Source organism: Phyllobates terribilis, unplaced genomic scaffold (assembly GCF_046119375.1).
Source record: "Phyllobates terribilis strain yellow unplaced genomic scaffold, ASM4611937v1 Scaffold_10__3_contigs__length_209671492, whole genome shotgun sequence".
NCBI classification, from domain to species: Eukaryota; Metazoa; Chordata; class Amphibia; order Anura; family Dendrobatidae; genus Phyllobates; species Phyllobates terribilis.
In genome coordinates this window covers 26,674,239-26,689,670 of record NW_027362770.1, presented here as the reverse complement: position 1 = coordinate 26,689,670, position 15,432 = coordinate 26,674,239, and the positions used below count along the sequence as shown (strand labels likewise).

Sequence of the window (15,432 nt, the reverse complement as noted above, 5' to 3'; positions counted from 1 at the left end):
ACATAGTAAGGAAATGGAAGAACACAGGGACAGTTCTTGTTAAGGCCAGAAGTGGCAGGCCAAGAAAAACATCAGAAAGGCAGAGAAGAAGAATGGTGAGATCAGTCAAGGACAATCCTCAGACCACCTCCAGAGAGCTGCAGCATCAACTTGCTGCAGATGGTGTCATTGTGCATCTTTCAACTATACAACGCACTTTGCACAAGGAGAAGCTGTATGGGAGAGTGATGCGAAAGAAGCCATTTCTGCAAGCTCGCCACAAACAGAGTTGGCTGAGGTATGTAAAAGCACATTTGGAGAAGCCAATTTCTTTTTGGAAGAAGGTCCTGTGGACTGATGAAACCAAGATTGAGTTGTTTGGTCATACAAAAAGGCATTATGCATGGCGGCAAAAAAACACAGCATTCCAAGAAAAACACTTGCTACCCACAGTAAAATTTGGTGGAGGTTCCATCATGCTTTGGGGCTATGTGGCCAATGCCGGCACCGGGAATCTTGTTAAAGTTGAGGGACGCATGGATTCCACTCAGTATCAGCAGATTCTTGACAATAATGTTCAAGGATCAGTGACAAAGTTGAAGTTACGCAGGGGGTGGATCTTTCAGCAAGACAATGATCCAAAACACCTCTCCAAATCTACTCAGGCATTCATGCAGAGGAACAATTACAATGTTCTGGAATGGCCATCCCAGTCCCCAGACCTGAATATCATTGAACATCTGTGGGATCATTTGAAGAGGGCTGTCCATGCTCGGCGACCATCAAACTTAACTGAACTGGAATTGTTTTGTAAAGAGGAATGGTCAAAAATACCTTCATCCAGGATCCAGGAAATCATTAAAAGCTACAGGAAGCGACTAGAGGCTGTTATTTTTGCAAAAGGAGGATCTACTAAATATTAATGTCACTTTTCTGGTGAGGTGCCCATACTTATGCACCTGTCAAATTTTGTTTGAATGCAGATTGCACATTTTCTGTTAGTACAATAAACCTCATTTCAAGGCAGAAACATTACTGTGTCCAACAGTTATTACATATATCAAACTGAAATAGCTGTTGCAAAAACACCGATTTTTATAAAACATTAAGCTTAAGATTAATAGGGGTGCCCAAACTTTTTCATATAACTGTATCTTCTCTTTCTAGTACCAACCGTAATATTTCACATGCCTCTAGGCATTTTATTCAATTTCACCAGAGATCGTGCAGTTCTCTACAGGTCATTGGTATAGAGAGGGTTAAACCTGCACTTCGAGGAGGAGATTCCAGACACCGTTTACTCACCAGAGAAGCATTCTGGATTTACAACCTTGGATCCCGCTTCCCAGACGGACTCAATGCACGCCGTGAAATCATGTTTCATTATTGATTCTACTTCATGTTTCTGTCAGTTTACTTTATTTATTTCATGTAACATTCTATGTTAAAATGAATTTTATCTCTTTTTTTTGTTCTTTCTCTCCATAATGGTTTTATTGTTTTTTCCATTTTATGTGATTGGCTCACACTAATTATGCACCCTATTCACACTCTCATGTCACCAAGCATATCGATCTGATTGGTTGTTATTGGATATAATACTATAGAGTGTCATATGCATGTCAGCTTTGACAAAGAACACAGCTCTGTGTTCGAAACGCGTTGCGTTTTTTCCATGTGAGATTCCCCGATGTAATTTGGAAATTTTTAAACTGCGTGGATTTGCTTCAATAAATATTTGCACTTTTGGAAGCTGGTTTCTTCAACTTTTTTTCATGCAAACACGTGAGGCCACACGTACCCGTGCTTCCTTCCAAAGCCTACACCAATCAGGTGAGCTGAATCTACTTTCCTCTTTTTGCAGATGTTTGAAGCCTGGGAAGGGAGTAATATCCACGGAGCTTCCCAGGCTACTAATATCAGCCCCCAGCTGAATACCTAGCCTTTACTAGCTATTAAAATGGGGGACCCGAAAAAAAAAATGACGTGGGGTCCCCCCTATTTTAATAGCTAGCATAGGCTAGGCAGACAGCTGGGGGCTGATATTAATAGCCCAGGAAGGGCGCCATGAATATTGGCCCCCTCACAGGCTAGAAACACCAGCCGTCAGCCGCCCCAGAAATGGCGCATCCATAGGATGTGCCAATTCTGGCACTTAGCCTCGCTCTTCCTACTGCCCTGTAGCGGTGGCAGTGGGGTAATAGGGCTGGGGTTGATGTCAGCTTATAATGCCCACTGACATCAAGCCCAGGTTAGTAATGGAGAGGTGTCTATAAGACACCCCCATTACTAACCCCATAGTCAAAGTTAAAAAAAAAAAAACAACACCCAGAATAAAATCCTTTAATTGAAATAAAGACACAAAACTTTAATGTTCTAAATTACACTCTACTTACCATATCGCCCATTCCAGCTGAAGCCAACGATCTCCTGCAATAAAAGTAAAATAATTAACCAACTTCATCCTTACCTTTCCATGGTTCCCAGGACGGCTCCAGCTCTGCTACATTGACATGACAGGCTGGATTGCAGCAGAACACTGCCATCCAGCTTGCCATGCCGCAGACACTGAGAAGCTCCTCAGTGAAGCTCCTCAGTGTCTCGCTGTGACGACATCCAGATGAGCTGAGTTCATGTCCAATGAACTCAGCTCACCTCATGCACGTCACTGACAGCGTGGGAGAATTCTCCTGCGCATGCGGTGCCGGCAAATGACGTCACCGCTTGAGCAGTCGAATTCTCCCACGCTGGGATCGCATTGAGATGGCAGGCTGGATGGTAGCAGAACGCTACAGAGACACTGTGGAGCGATCCAGCCTGTCATGTCAATGTAGCTGAGCTGAAGCCGTCCTGGGAACCATGGAAAGGTAAGGATGAGGTTGGTTTATTATTTTACTTTTACTGCAGGAGATCGTTGGCTTCAGCTGGAATGGGCGTGACGGTAAGTAGAGTTTAATTTAGAACATTAAAGTATTGTGTCTTTATTTCAATTAAAAGATTTTATTCTGGGTGTTGGTGTCTTTTTTCACTTTCACTATGGGGTTAGTAATGGGGGCATCTTATAGACGCCTCTCCATTACTAACCTGGGCTTGATGTCAGCTGGCATTATAAGCTGACATCAACCCCAGCCCTATTACCCCACTGCCACCGCTACAGGGCAGTGGGAAGAGCGAGGCTAAGTGCCAGAATTGGCACATCCTATGGATGCACCATTTCTGGGGCGGCTGACGGCTGGTGTTTCTAGCCTGTGAGGGGGCCAATATTCATGGCACCCTTCCTGGGCTATTAATATCAGCCCCCAGCTGTCTGCCTAGCCTTTGCTAGCTATTAAAATAGGGGGGACCCCACGTCGTTTGTTTGGGGGGTCCCCCATTTTAATAGCTAGTAAAGGCTAGGTATTCAGCTGGAGGCTGATATTAGTAGCCTGGGAAGCTCCGTGGGTATTAACCCCTTCCCAGGCTTCAAACATCTGCCCCAGCCGTCTGCTTAACCTCCGCTGGAGACTAGAATTACGGGGAACCCTACGGCAATTTTTTTTTTAAGAAATCTTTTATTTTAACACTAAATGACAAGTACAGTAACCAACACTATCACTGTACTTATTATATATGTGACTGACATGTTTCTATCTATCTAATCTATGTGTGATGCTCTATTCTTTCTGTTCTAAATTGTCGGGTACCGGTGTATGCCTCCTTTAAAGAGACGGGTGCATGAAAATCAGAGGGCACTAGTGTGTTCTGAGTGCCCTGCTGTGTTTTTCATGCACCCTCCTATATACCCTGCCTGTCTGCCTATATATTCTGCCTGCCTGACGTTTAATTGAGCACTGTTCCCATCGATTTGGGCAATTTTTGACCTTCTGCAGACCGCCGGGGGGGACCGCCAGAAAAATGCTCGAGTTTCCCATAGACTTACATTGGGCTCGTTGCGGAGTATTCCAATGTGCTCGACCCGAGCTTCGAGCACCCGAGCCTTTTAGTGCTCGCTCATCACTATTAAATATACATATTTTCACCCCACAGCTAGTACTTATGGGGTCACAGAAACTTATATCATCCTTTCTACTGGACATACATGCAATCTGGCTATAACCAATTTAGGTCACTTTGTGGGGGGTACTTTTGTACTTTTTTAACCCCAGGCTATTAGATTTTACACTATAGTTACCAAGAAAGGTTTCTACAATGCATGTCTACTACTGATAAGAGCCCGGGCTTCATGCCAACATCCTCAAGACCATCAATTACACAAATACTGCTGCTGGCTATATTCATGAATAGTACACGATTAACCCATGATTATTCTGCACGTTTTACAATTATTTTTACCTCCCTGATTTTGATTACTATTTTACAGGGATAGCTAAACTAAATGTGCCCAAACTCTGTCCATCCTTTATCCCTTTACACAGGCAAGTATGTGTTTTCAATAAGAAAAACGGAGTTAACCGCTGGCAATCTTGGATTGGCGTGTCTCCTTCGGAAACAAAAAAAAATGGACAAAACTTATACAATAGATGATTATATACTAGAATACAGATGTAATAAATAATAAATTAAAAATAAGGAAGTTAAATATTAAATTGTTAATAATCTTAAAAAGGAATGTAAAAAAAATGCCTCTGCAAAAAAAGTAGCAGCAAATGTGATTATTTAGAATAAAATACGTTTTTCCCCTTCTCCCATGACAGCACCACCTGAGAGAGGGTATCCGCCCACCAAGGACAGGAACCTACTGAATAAAAAGGCGGTACCTCTCCTCCGCATCATCAGTTTTGGTTCCTGTCCCTGATGGGAGCCTCACCAGGTGGTACCTCACGTACCTGGATTATGGACGGTGCGGCCTGGAGGCCGTGGAAGCAGCAGATGGTCCCTGTTCCCAGCCCGTCTGGCTGCTGCCCGGGTCTGCGTGTGGGGAGGAGGTGCTGTTTCTGGATTCCTCCCCGCGTGCGCCGGGGCCTGCGGCCGGGTCTGCGCCTCGCAAAGATGAACTGAGCGCGCCGGCCGGCAGGTCTTCTGGGCTGCGCACGTGGGGGTCGCGTCGCACCCTGTGATGGAGCGCGCCGGAAGTCCGGGCTGCGCACGCGCGGGGTGCTGACGCGCCCTATCACGGAGTGCGCCGGAAACCGGGTCTGCGCATGCGCGGGTGGGAAGCTGTCATCCCGCTGCAAGCGCGCCGGGTGCCGCTGGGCTGCGCACGCGCAGAGGCAGGTGGATCTGCGGGTAGCGCGCCAGCTGGCTAAAATTAAAAAAAAAAAAAAAAAGAGAGATGAGCACACTGCCGGAAAGGGAGGAGCCTAAAGGAGGTGGAGCCCTACTGCTTTTAAGGATGGGGAGCAATCAGGATGGCGGTGTCTGCATCCCCGCCATGATGGATGAGGAACCGCAGTCACCTGGGCAGCAGCTGTCACCGCCACAGGAAGTACAGCAGCAGCCACAGCCATCAAAGCAGCGCAAGCAGCTCAAACAAATGGAACGGGAATCTTCCCATCGACAAAGTCACAGCAGTGAGGGGCGTACGAGTTCCGACAAGACTGGTCAGAAAAGACTTCGTCAGTCCACCTCCGCCAGATGGGAGCCCTCATGTGAACGGCAACCACCGCCTCCGGTACCCTAGTCTGAACGGCAGTGTGGTGAGTGATCTTCGTGAAAGTCTCACCTTGAATAATGTGCTCTTCTCTCTCTCTCTTTTCCTCCTTCTTCTCCTTTTATTTCTTGGGGCAGGAGGCGAAGAAGTGTAGTGCTAAAAGTAAAAACAGGGAGTGTGCTTTATGCAAAATCGGTCTTCCCACCTCCTATGCCAAAAACCTATGCTCGGACTGTATTCAGAAAACCATTGCAGAGGAGTCCCCCAGGTTTTCTTTAGAATTAAAGGATCTAATCCAGACAGAGGTCAGAGAGTCCTTAAGAGGCTTAACCTCACTCAAAAAGAAGAAGCGAAAACTAGTTTCTTCAGAATCAGAGGAATCAGTGGAGTCCCGTTTTACGAGAGAACTGCCTTCCTCCTCTAATCACTCATCGTCATCGGAGTCTTCGGATGATGATGGGGGGGGCAGACCTTGTTTTTCGGTTGAGAATACCGAGAGACTAGTTAAAGCCGTCAGAGGGACTATGGGTATTACCGATACCAAAGTGCCCAGAACAGTCCAGGATGTTATGTTCAGGGGCTTAGACCAAAGGAGGAGACGCTCATTCCCGGTCAATGACAGGATTAAATCTCTGATAGAAAGGGAATGGAAGAAACCGGAGAGGAAGGGTCAGCTGCCGTCATCCTCCAAGCGGAGGTACCCCTTTGAGGATGAGGATGCGGCTAAATGGGACAAAACCCCTAAGATTGACGTGGCCATTTCAAAATCTTCAAAAAAAAAAAAAAAATCCACTCTGCCCTTTGAGGATTTAGGAGCCTTAAAAGACCCGCTGGATAAAAAAGCGGAGTCCTTCCTTAAGCAAACCTGGGAGTCGTCAGCAGGTGCCCTTAAACCGGCAGTAGCAGCGACCTGCACTGCTAGATCTATGATGATCTGGCTTCAACAATTGGAAGACCAGATCAGGGGGAATGTGTCCAGGGAGAAAATTCTATCAGACCTTCCTCTTGTGCAGGGAACGGCTGCATTCCTGGCAGATGCATCGGCAGATTCAGTTAGGCTGGCTGCCCGGTCTGCAAACCTCTCTAATGCAGCCCGTAGGGCGCTATGGCTCAAGAGCTGGCCAGAAGATGTGCAGTCAAAGTCTAAACTGTGCTCAATCCCTTGTGAGGGGGACTTCTTGTTCGGCAAAGGTCTAGATGACATCCTAGATAAAGCCGCAGACAAAAAACATGGATTTCCCACGGTGTCTGGTTCCCGATTTAACAGTTTCTTTCGGAAGAGAAAATACAGCCGCAGTAAAGCTCCCAGAGACCAAGGTAGCTGGAAAGACCGAAAGCCGTATAGCAGAGGCTTCATGTTTGGGGGTCCCTCCTCCGAGAATAAGAAAGCCCCTAAGTGACAGTTCCCCCCGGGTGGGAGGAAGATTGTCCCACTTCCTGCCTGCCTGGAAGGAAATTTCATCCAATTCTTGGATCTTAGGGATAATCAGGAGGGGGCTCACATTAGAGTTCAAAAGCAGGCCCAAGAACACTGTCAAAATATCAGCCCCAGAGGTTTAGCGGAACAGATAGCCTTACAGCAGGAAGTTCTCTCTCTGCTCATGAAAGGAGTTCTGGTGGAAACACCTGCACCCGAGCAAGGAAGAGGATTCTATTCGACTCTCTTCCTAATAAAGAAGCCGGACGGCTCCTTCAGGACCATTGCGAACTTAAAGAGACTGAACGACCATTTAATCTACAGGCCTTTCAAGATGGAAACAATAAAATCAGCCATAAAGATGTTATTTCCGGACTGTTTTATGTGCGTCCTCGATCTGAAGGACGCCTACTACCACGTCCCGATTTTGCCAGATCATCAACAGTTTCTAAGAGTAGCTGTACAATTCGGCAGGCACGTAAGGCATTTTCAGTTCGCAGCTCTTCCCTTTGGCATTTCCATGGCGCCGAGAGTCTTCACAAAAATCATTCTGGAGGTCACAGCGCACTTGAGGGAAAGAGACATTTTGGTCATCCCTTATCTGGACGACTTCTTAGTAGTGGGCAGATCAAGTCAACTCTGTGCTCTAGCCCTGGCGGACGTCATGGCCAGTCTAAGACGCCTAGGTTGGCTGTTGAATCTGGAGAAGTCAAGGCTGGAACCAAAGAGGGTTCAGTCTTTCCTGGGTCTCATTCTGGACTCAGAAAACCAAACCTGTCTTCTGCCAGAGGAAAAGAAACTGAAGATCAGATCCCTAACATCTCAGGTTGTCAGCAATCCGACCATGACCCTGAGGAGTGCAATGTCTCTGTTGGGTACAATGACGTCTTGCATCCCGGCGGTTCAGTGGGCCCAGCACCATTCCAGATGTCTTCAACAGGAGATTCTGGCAGCGGACAGGCGGCTCAAAGGTCGCCTGAATGGGAAAATATCTCTTCCAGATGTTGTGATCAACTCCCTGGACTGGTGGACATCTCCGGTCAACCTATCTTTGGGGGTTCCTTGGACCTTCCAGGTGTCGGATACAATTACAACAGACGCAAGTGTGGAAGGTTGGGGAGCTCACCTAAGGGATCGTTCTGTACAAGGCCTCTGGTCGGACAGCGAGACAAGTCTCTCTTCCAACATGAAAGAGCTGTTGGCAGCCAGAAACGCGCTAAAAGAATTCAGTTCTGTTCTTCAGGGTCCTCACGTCAGGATAATGTCAGACAACAGATCAACAGTCGCCTACATCAATCATCAGGGGGGTACCAGATCTCTCCCTCTGATGTTAATAGCGGATCAGATCTTCAGGTTTGCCGAGAGTCGGCTGGTTACGCTCTCGGCACTGCATATAAAAGGGGAAGAGAACATAAAGGCCGATTTCTTGAGTCGTCACATCTTGAAACAAGGAGAGTGGGAGTTGAATCCAGCCGTTTTTCAGCAGATTGTGGATCGGTGGGGACAGCCCCAGATAGATCTGTTTGCAAACAGACACAATCGGAAGACCGAAACCTTTTGCTCCCTGAATCCAAAAGAGGGGGCGTTTGCGGTGGACGCGCTGCAGATTCAGTGGGATTTCACTCTAGCTTATGCCTTTCCCCCTTTAGTACTGATCCCTACTATCCTGAGGAAGATCCGAGAGGAACGGGCGAGGGTTATATTGATCGCCCCGTTCTGGCCCAAGAGACCATGGTTCACTTGGATGAAGAGAATGTCCCAAGCAGATCCATGGGTTCTTCCGGACATCCCGGATCTCCTCAGGCAGGGCCCAGTCTGTCATCCCCAAAGAGCGGGCCTGCATTTGACGGCTTGGATTTTGAGAGGTCGCTATTGACGCAAAGGGGGGCACTGTATAATTATGACTTGGCAGCAAATAGATGGATCATTAGATTTATTAAAGCCTGTCATAGATCCAGACCTATTCCTGTTCCAAGAATGCCTCCTTGGGACCTTAATTTAGTTCTGGAAGCATTAACCAAACCTCCCTTCGAGCCCTTAGAGAAGGTTTCAGAAAAAATCTTAACTTTAAAGACTGCGCTATTGGTGGTCCTGACATCAGCTCGTAGAGTCAGTGACTTACACGCACTATCCGTTAACCATCCATTCACTCAAGTATGTATGGATAGAGTAATCTTAAGACCAGACCCGGCCTATCTTCCAAAGGTAGCCTCCAAGTTCCATAGGACGCAAGTAATCACTCTCCCTTCCTTCTATCCTAATCCTAGGGATTCTGAGGAACATAAGCTTCACACCTTAGATGTTAAGAGGGTGTTAGTCCAGTATTTGGAAGTGACAAAAGCCTGGAGAAAGAGTGACGCTTTATTTATATCCTTTCAGGGGGCTAGGAAAGGACTTAAGGTTACAAGAGGGACCATAGCTAGATGGGTCAGGGATACTATTACCTTAGCCTACTCTTCTAAGCAATCTGCCGGTTCCTGAGAACCTGAAGGCCCATTCCACCAGAGCGGTAGCTGCTTCCTGGGCTGAGAAGGCGGATGTGCCCATCGACATTATATGTAAGGCGGCAACTTGGTCATCCCCTGCTACATTTTACAAACATTACCGTCTTGACCTTTCCTCTTCTACTGATCTGTCCTTTGGTAGAAGGGTGTTGCAAGCGGTGATCCCTCCCTCTGGTATTTGATCTCTATAAATCTCTCAGGTGGTGCTGTCATGGGAGAAGGGGAAAAGATCCTAGTTACTTACCGGTAACGGGATTTTACAGAGCCCATGACAGCACCCTATTAATTCCCTCCCCTTTATCACTGTGGTGTGCACTTTTTTTAAGGTGTTTAGTACATATGTTGAGGTGGTGGTTATGTATTAACCTGTCTTCGGAGGCCCTCTCATGCTCTGAAACAAAACTGATGCGGAGGAGAGGTACCGCCTTTTTATTCAGTAGGTTCCTGTCCTTGGTGGGCGCATACCCTCTCTCAGGTGGTGCTGTCATGGGCTCTGTAAAATCCCGTTACCGGTAAGTAACTAGGATCTTTCTTATGCATACAAAACATTAAGATCTACACTTATTAGATATCCATGTGATTGTGAAACCCTTTAGAATTAATTCAACGGGTTATTTAATATGAATTTAGCTGAACTTGAACAGTAAACAGTGAACAAAATCAGTTTTTCTAAACCTGCACAATAAAAATAAAAAGTATATAAATTACATAGTAATGTACTTTGCAAAGAATATCCCTTCCATTTCTCCGAGATAAAACAAATCATACTGTTTCTGTAACCATAAATTAAAAAATAATTTCCAATCATTATGATCCGCTGCTACATGGCAGTGGGACATGTTGACAGCAGACTGGCTGATAATACAGTCGTTTCTTTATGAGCTTCAATTTCCCCGTACACTAAGGCGGCAGAACAGATTATTGTTGAAATAACTCACTTTTATCTCGGTCTCAGCCATGAAAAATATCTATAAAATGCAAGTAAAAAAGCCTTTCATCTATTTTCTCCCACACAGATGGTAAAGAAACAAAATTGGAAAGAAAAGCGAGAAGTATCACGACAACTTGGAGAAAAGAAAAGATGCCATCATGAGGTTAGAAGAAACAACTTGTCTTATATTCTAGACTTCTGGCTTGATTCTTAAACACTGGCATTATGCTCGCCAGTCTTAATGAAGTGCGTGCTACTTAAAGGGAATCTGTCAGTAGGATCAACCCTCCTATCTATATGGTCCATAGGAAGCTGAAGAAGATGATACCTTGATACCTGCAATGTCTTATTCCAGAGAAATCCACGTTTTTCTTATATGTAAATTAACTGTCTCAGGCTATGGGCCTGACACTGAAATCCCTGAGAATCGGCTTCCAGAGATTATTTTACTTGAAGGGGGAGTTACCAGTGTGAGACAAGTAACTAACACAGAACAGTGTAACTGAAATTTGTCTTCTTGCAAAAACATTTTTGGCTGCTCTCACAGTTCTCCTTAGTATTGTAACAATATTACAGCCCTGTCTGCCTGTGAGATGGAAGCTGAGAAGAACCTGCAGATGTGTCAGCTCTGCAGTGAGATGAGGAGCAGAGAGCGGCCATCACACATCACACTGGTAACTCCACCTTCATGTATAATAATCCCTGGAGGCATAGTTCTCTTCCAGGCAGAGTCCTCCCCAGAGCCTGGAAGAGGTCATTTATATAAAGTGATAAAAGATGATTATCCACAACAAGGCATCTGATATGAGACATACAGGTATCACTGTCCTCAGCCCTCTGTAACCTATAAGCTCATATTAATAGTTTACATAGGTCAAATGTGGTGATAGATCCCTTTAATGAATTAGGCGCAACTTTCAAGTACCATTCTCCTCTACCAGAAATATTACTCTAGTCATGGACTGGAGTACATTTCTGGTGTACTTAACTCCATTAAGGTGGCATAGAATTTGATTAATGTTTTGGGCGGGCTTCGATATGCCGCATCCCGACCATGCTCCAACTTCAAGTTGTGCAAACATTTTGCAACATTTCAAGGATTTTTATGCAAAAAAAAAAAAAAAAGTGGAAGTGGATTGATGAATTGGACCCTTAGTGTCTCAGATTAAATGCTTATCACTAGCATCCCAGCAAAGGATCTTAGAGCAGTTTAAGAATTTCCACCCAAAACTTAAATGAAAACATTGTTAAAGGGATTTTTAGAAGAAGGGCTACAAGAAGTGCCCAGTTTTTTCACACTACATAACTGCAATGAGGAGATTGAATGGAGCGGCCCCCTCTCACTCTTTTTTGGGGATGATGCAAAATGTAGTGCATTATTTTCAGCCAGTCTCATAAACTCGGGCAGAAGCGGCTGGGTGCAGGCTCGTGTGCTGCTTCATTCACATACCTTAGTACTGCTTGACTGTAATAGGGACCAGTCCTAGCAATCGTACATTTATAACCTGTCTGGGTTTACGTTTCTCAATCTGACAGTAGCACAAAATATGGACTAAGACCCTGATTCCAGCGATGTTTGAGTCACTGGACTTCTGGCTGTAGTTTCATCTGCCGCAGTTCTGCTAGTCCTCTTAGTAATGAGCTCTTTCTTACTCCTGCTATTGATTGACAGTTTTCACACTACACCATGCATGGGCACAAAGCTGCCCCGAGTGGGAGCAATGATAGCCAGAGCTCATCAATATATTATAGAGGACTACCTACCAGGAGCTCGTCAATGAGAGGACTATCTAAGCTGCAGCAGATAAGACAGTGATTTTATTAAAATTACAACAACAAGAAGCGCAGAAAGTGACACATCGCTGGAGTCAGGGTCTCTGCCCCTACATCAAGCTGCTCTCAGATGGGTCAGCAAAAACCTGCTGACAGATTCTGTCTTTTGTTATCGACTTTTTCTTTCGTGATCATTTCTCCAAGACAAAACCAGAATGATTCCTTGGTAGTTCTCCGTGTTAATCTAAGATGTTTCCCCCACTTACTATATATGCTACATGTTTTGCTTCTATAGTATATACCGTATATCCATGTGTTCCATCTCACAGACCCCCCACAAATGACATCTACTGAGCCCTTTCAATGTCATGTCTGAAGATCCTGAGTCTTCGCTTCTGTGTAGGTGTTCTGATATACACTAGTCAGTCATACACCTTCTTATAGATCTTTTTATATTTGGGTTTAGGAATGCCAGAACTGTCAGTGTTATCGCTCATCAGATATGTCACAACCTGTCACTGCTGATCCTTCTCCCCACCAGCGACTTGTTAACCTGATTTACCAGAGTAGACAACAACAACTTAATGAGAACTTTGAAGAAAATGGCAGAGGTAAAGGTACCGTGTGTCACATCTCGTCCATGACCTTCTCTGTGATGTCTGCTCCATGCGCCTCCATTCTGCTAGTGGCACCGGTGATGGGGGGAACATGGGAACTAGGATCTCTGGGCGGTGCAGACTCTGTCCTGCCAATGACTAGGGTGACTGAGACCCTGTAGTGCCATCGAGTCTGGCAGTATGGGTGTGTGTTGTCAGTTGGAGTGATCAGCTTCCATCTTGGCCAATTTGTTAGCACCACAGCCTATTAATACTCCTAGCGTCTTGCTGGAGGCTGCCAGATATCGTTCTATTTGACTGGTTTACACATACCTGATTTTCCACTCCTGAGTTGCAGTGGATTTTCTTCTTTCTGACCTTTCTGAGCTCGTCCACTGGCCATTTGCTTGCCTGATGTCTTTGGACCTTGTCTGGCCTCTTGGTTTTGTCCTGTCTAACTCTCCATTCCCGCAAGCCTGTACCACCAAATAGCAGCCTACCCTCTGGCCCTAGCTCAATCGTCTCTGCTCAATGGTTATAGGGTGGAGGTCAAGTCAAACCTTGGGAACTGGTAAATGAAGTGGCTAGTGCCAAGCCTGTTCGTGGTAGCCATTTTTATAGCTGCCAGGCGAATACGAACAGTGCCCCCATTATACTATGAAATGTTACTTTCAATACAATACTATCAGCTCGAGGCTTAGCCTGACCATGTCTATCGTCTGTTGCATGCCAGGACACCTCCAGTAAAGTATTATTATTTATCTACACATTTGGACACTCTAACAAACAGAAGCTATCGCTCGAATGGTCGATGGTGTGTATCTCATTAACTTGAATATTTTAATTTACAGAAGAGACACATGGGAGGTATGGTTGATTCACCCTATTACAATAGCACCCCCACACCAGAAAGTCACCCTTTTGTATCCCCCACCCCAAGGGTTACTGGTTAACAGGGGAACTGACTTGGAGACATGGCCTTACATGAGTGATATTAGTACCGAGTTTTGATAAATGTCAGTACTTTGCCTTATAGATATAAAACACTCATCCAAGAACTGTGACTTCACCCTGGATGAAAATGTAAAATACAATTCAAGAGATGCCTGCATCCAGGAAACAACATCTAATAAGGTAGGCCTCCGCTGGGCTGTAATGGGAAAGCTCCCGGTGACCATCTACATTACATAATTTAAAATATATCAAATCTTAATCCAAAAGTACTTGCTCTGGACAAGTAAGTAAACTTTTAAAGAACTATTAACATGTTATAGTGAAGGTCTAGGTCCTGTAAGCCCCACTGATCACTATAATTAAGGGACAGAGGTTCTCCTCGATGGTCTTTTAATGAGTCTGTATCCACTCTGCTCACACTCCGAGGATCAGCTGAGCCCTTCTGCCACTTAGTTTCAGCAATCACTTGGGGTGTAAGACCTGGACCCTACAGATCAAAACAGCTTTCAAGTAACTAGTTATTTTTTTAAGTTTAGTTACCCTTCGGGTATTGCAGCATTGTCCCATTCTCTTCAATGGGACAACAGTGCCACACCCAGCCCTTCCTTGGTTCTCAGATTTATGAGAACATATATTTTTTTGATGGTTTCAATTGTCAAATACCAAGAAATGAAAAAGCTTGTATCGGTCAGCAAATGAACATTTGTACAAAAAGTTCTTATTGTGAAGAAAACAGCAGATATACCTATGAAGTCACTGGTAACGTCTACATGTAGTAGAAGCAATGTGACCTATCATGACAATAGTCTAATGGACTAAACATTGTTTTGGCAGAGTTTACTATCAGACTGTCTGGGGATGGAGCTGGAATTCTTAATGGCGCAAGCAAGAAGGGAGTGGTTGAAGGAACAACACAGAGCCTTGATACATATGGAAATTATTGGATTGGAGCAAGACAAAGACAGCCAAGAGGTTTGTCAGGCATTTGGTTAGAGGCATTTTGAGAAATAGATATTTTCGTACAGTGCTTGTGAAAACAAGCACTTTTGCATTTTACTACTAATTACATTTTGTAGTCCTTCTTGAGATATTAAAACTTTACTTTTGTTTACAGCTAATTGCCTCGGAGACCGACCACCACTGCTGTCTACCTTGTAAGCACTGCACTGAAGCTGGCTGGGAATAGGAAGTAGCAGCACAGCCCAGCAATCCTGGCCATCATCAACGCAGTGCTTACAAACTAAGAAAGGCGCTTGTAAATGTGGCACCCCAGGTCTGGTCGCCACAGTGGCAGCGATGTTATGTCTGAGAGCAAGTGGGAGGTTCCCTGGTTGGGGACAATTAGCATGCAGCACCTCCTGCCTCAGTCCAGGGAGGGGAGAAACCTGCCCTTTATAAACTGGATCTGGGGTGGGGTTAGAGAGACCAGTTAGAGACTAGCTCCAGTGAAGTTGCAGATAGGGACAGGTCAGCAGCAGGCTGAGGAGTCCCTGTAGGCAGAGGAGGAACACAGGGCCAGGAGGGGAGCTAGCAGAGCTCGTCCTGCCTAGAGACTTACAAAGCCGGACACTGGAGTCCGAGGCTGTGAGGGTTATAAGCCCAGCAGCAGAAAACCACCACGCAGGGGACTTCAAGTCCTCTCGCCCAAGGAAGCCCGGAGGCTCAGCCACACGAGAGGGACCACTACT

General features: G+C 45.5%; 1 protein-coding gene across 1 annotated transcript in view; it reads left to right on the top strand.

The window, feature by feature from the left end:
* Positions 1-15,432, top strand: part of LOC141164117 (uncharacterized) — an 89,016-nt gene that overhangs the window by 58,900 nt on the left and 14,684 nt on the right. The window contains exons 8-11 of the mRNA XM_073649268.1: positions 10,507-10,584; positions 12,661-12,805; positions 13,827-13,924; positions 14,579-14,716. Of these exons, the coding sequence (XP_073505369.1) occupies positions 10,507-10,584; positions 12,661-12,805; positions 13,827-13,924; positions 14,579-14,716 (459 nt within the window). The remainder of the gene's footprint in view (positions 1-10,506; positions 10,585-12,660; positions 12,806-13,826; positions 13,925-14,578; positions 14,717-15,432) is intronic.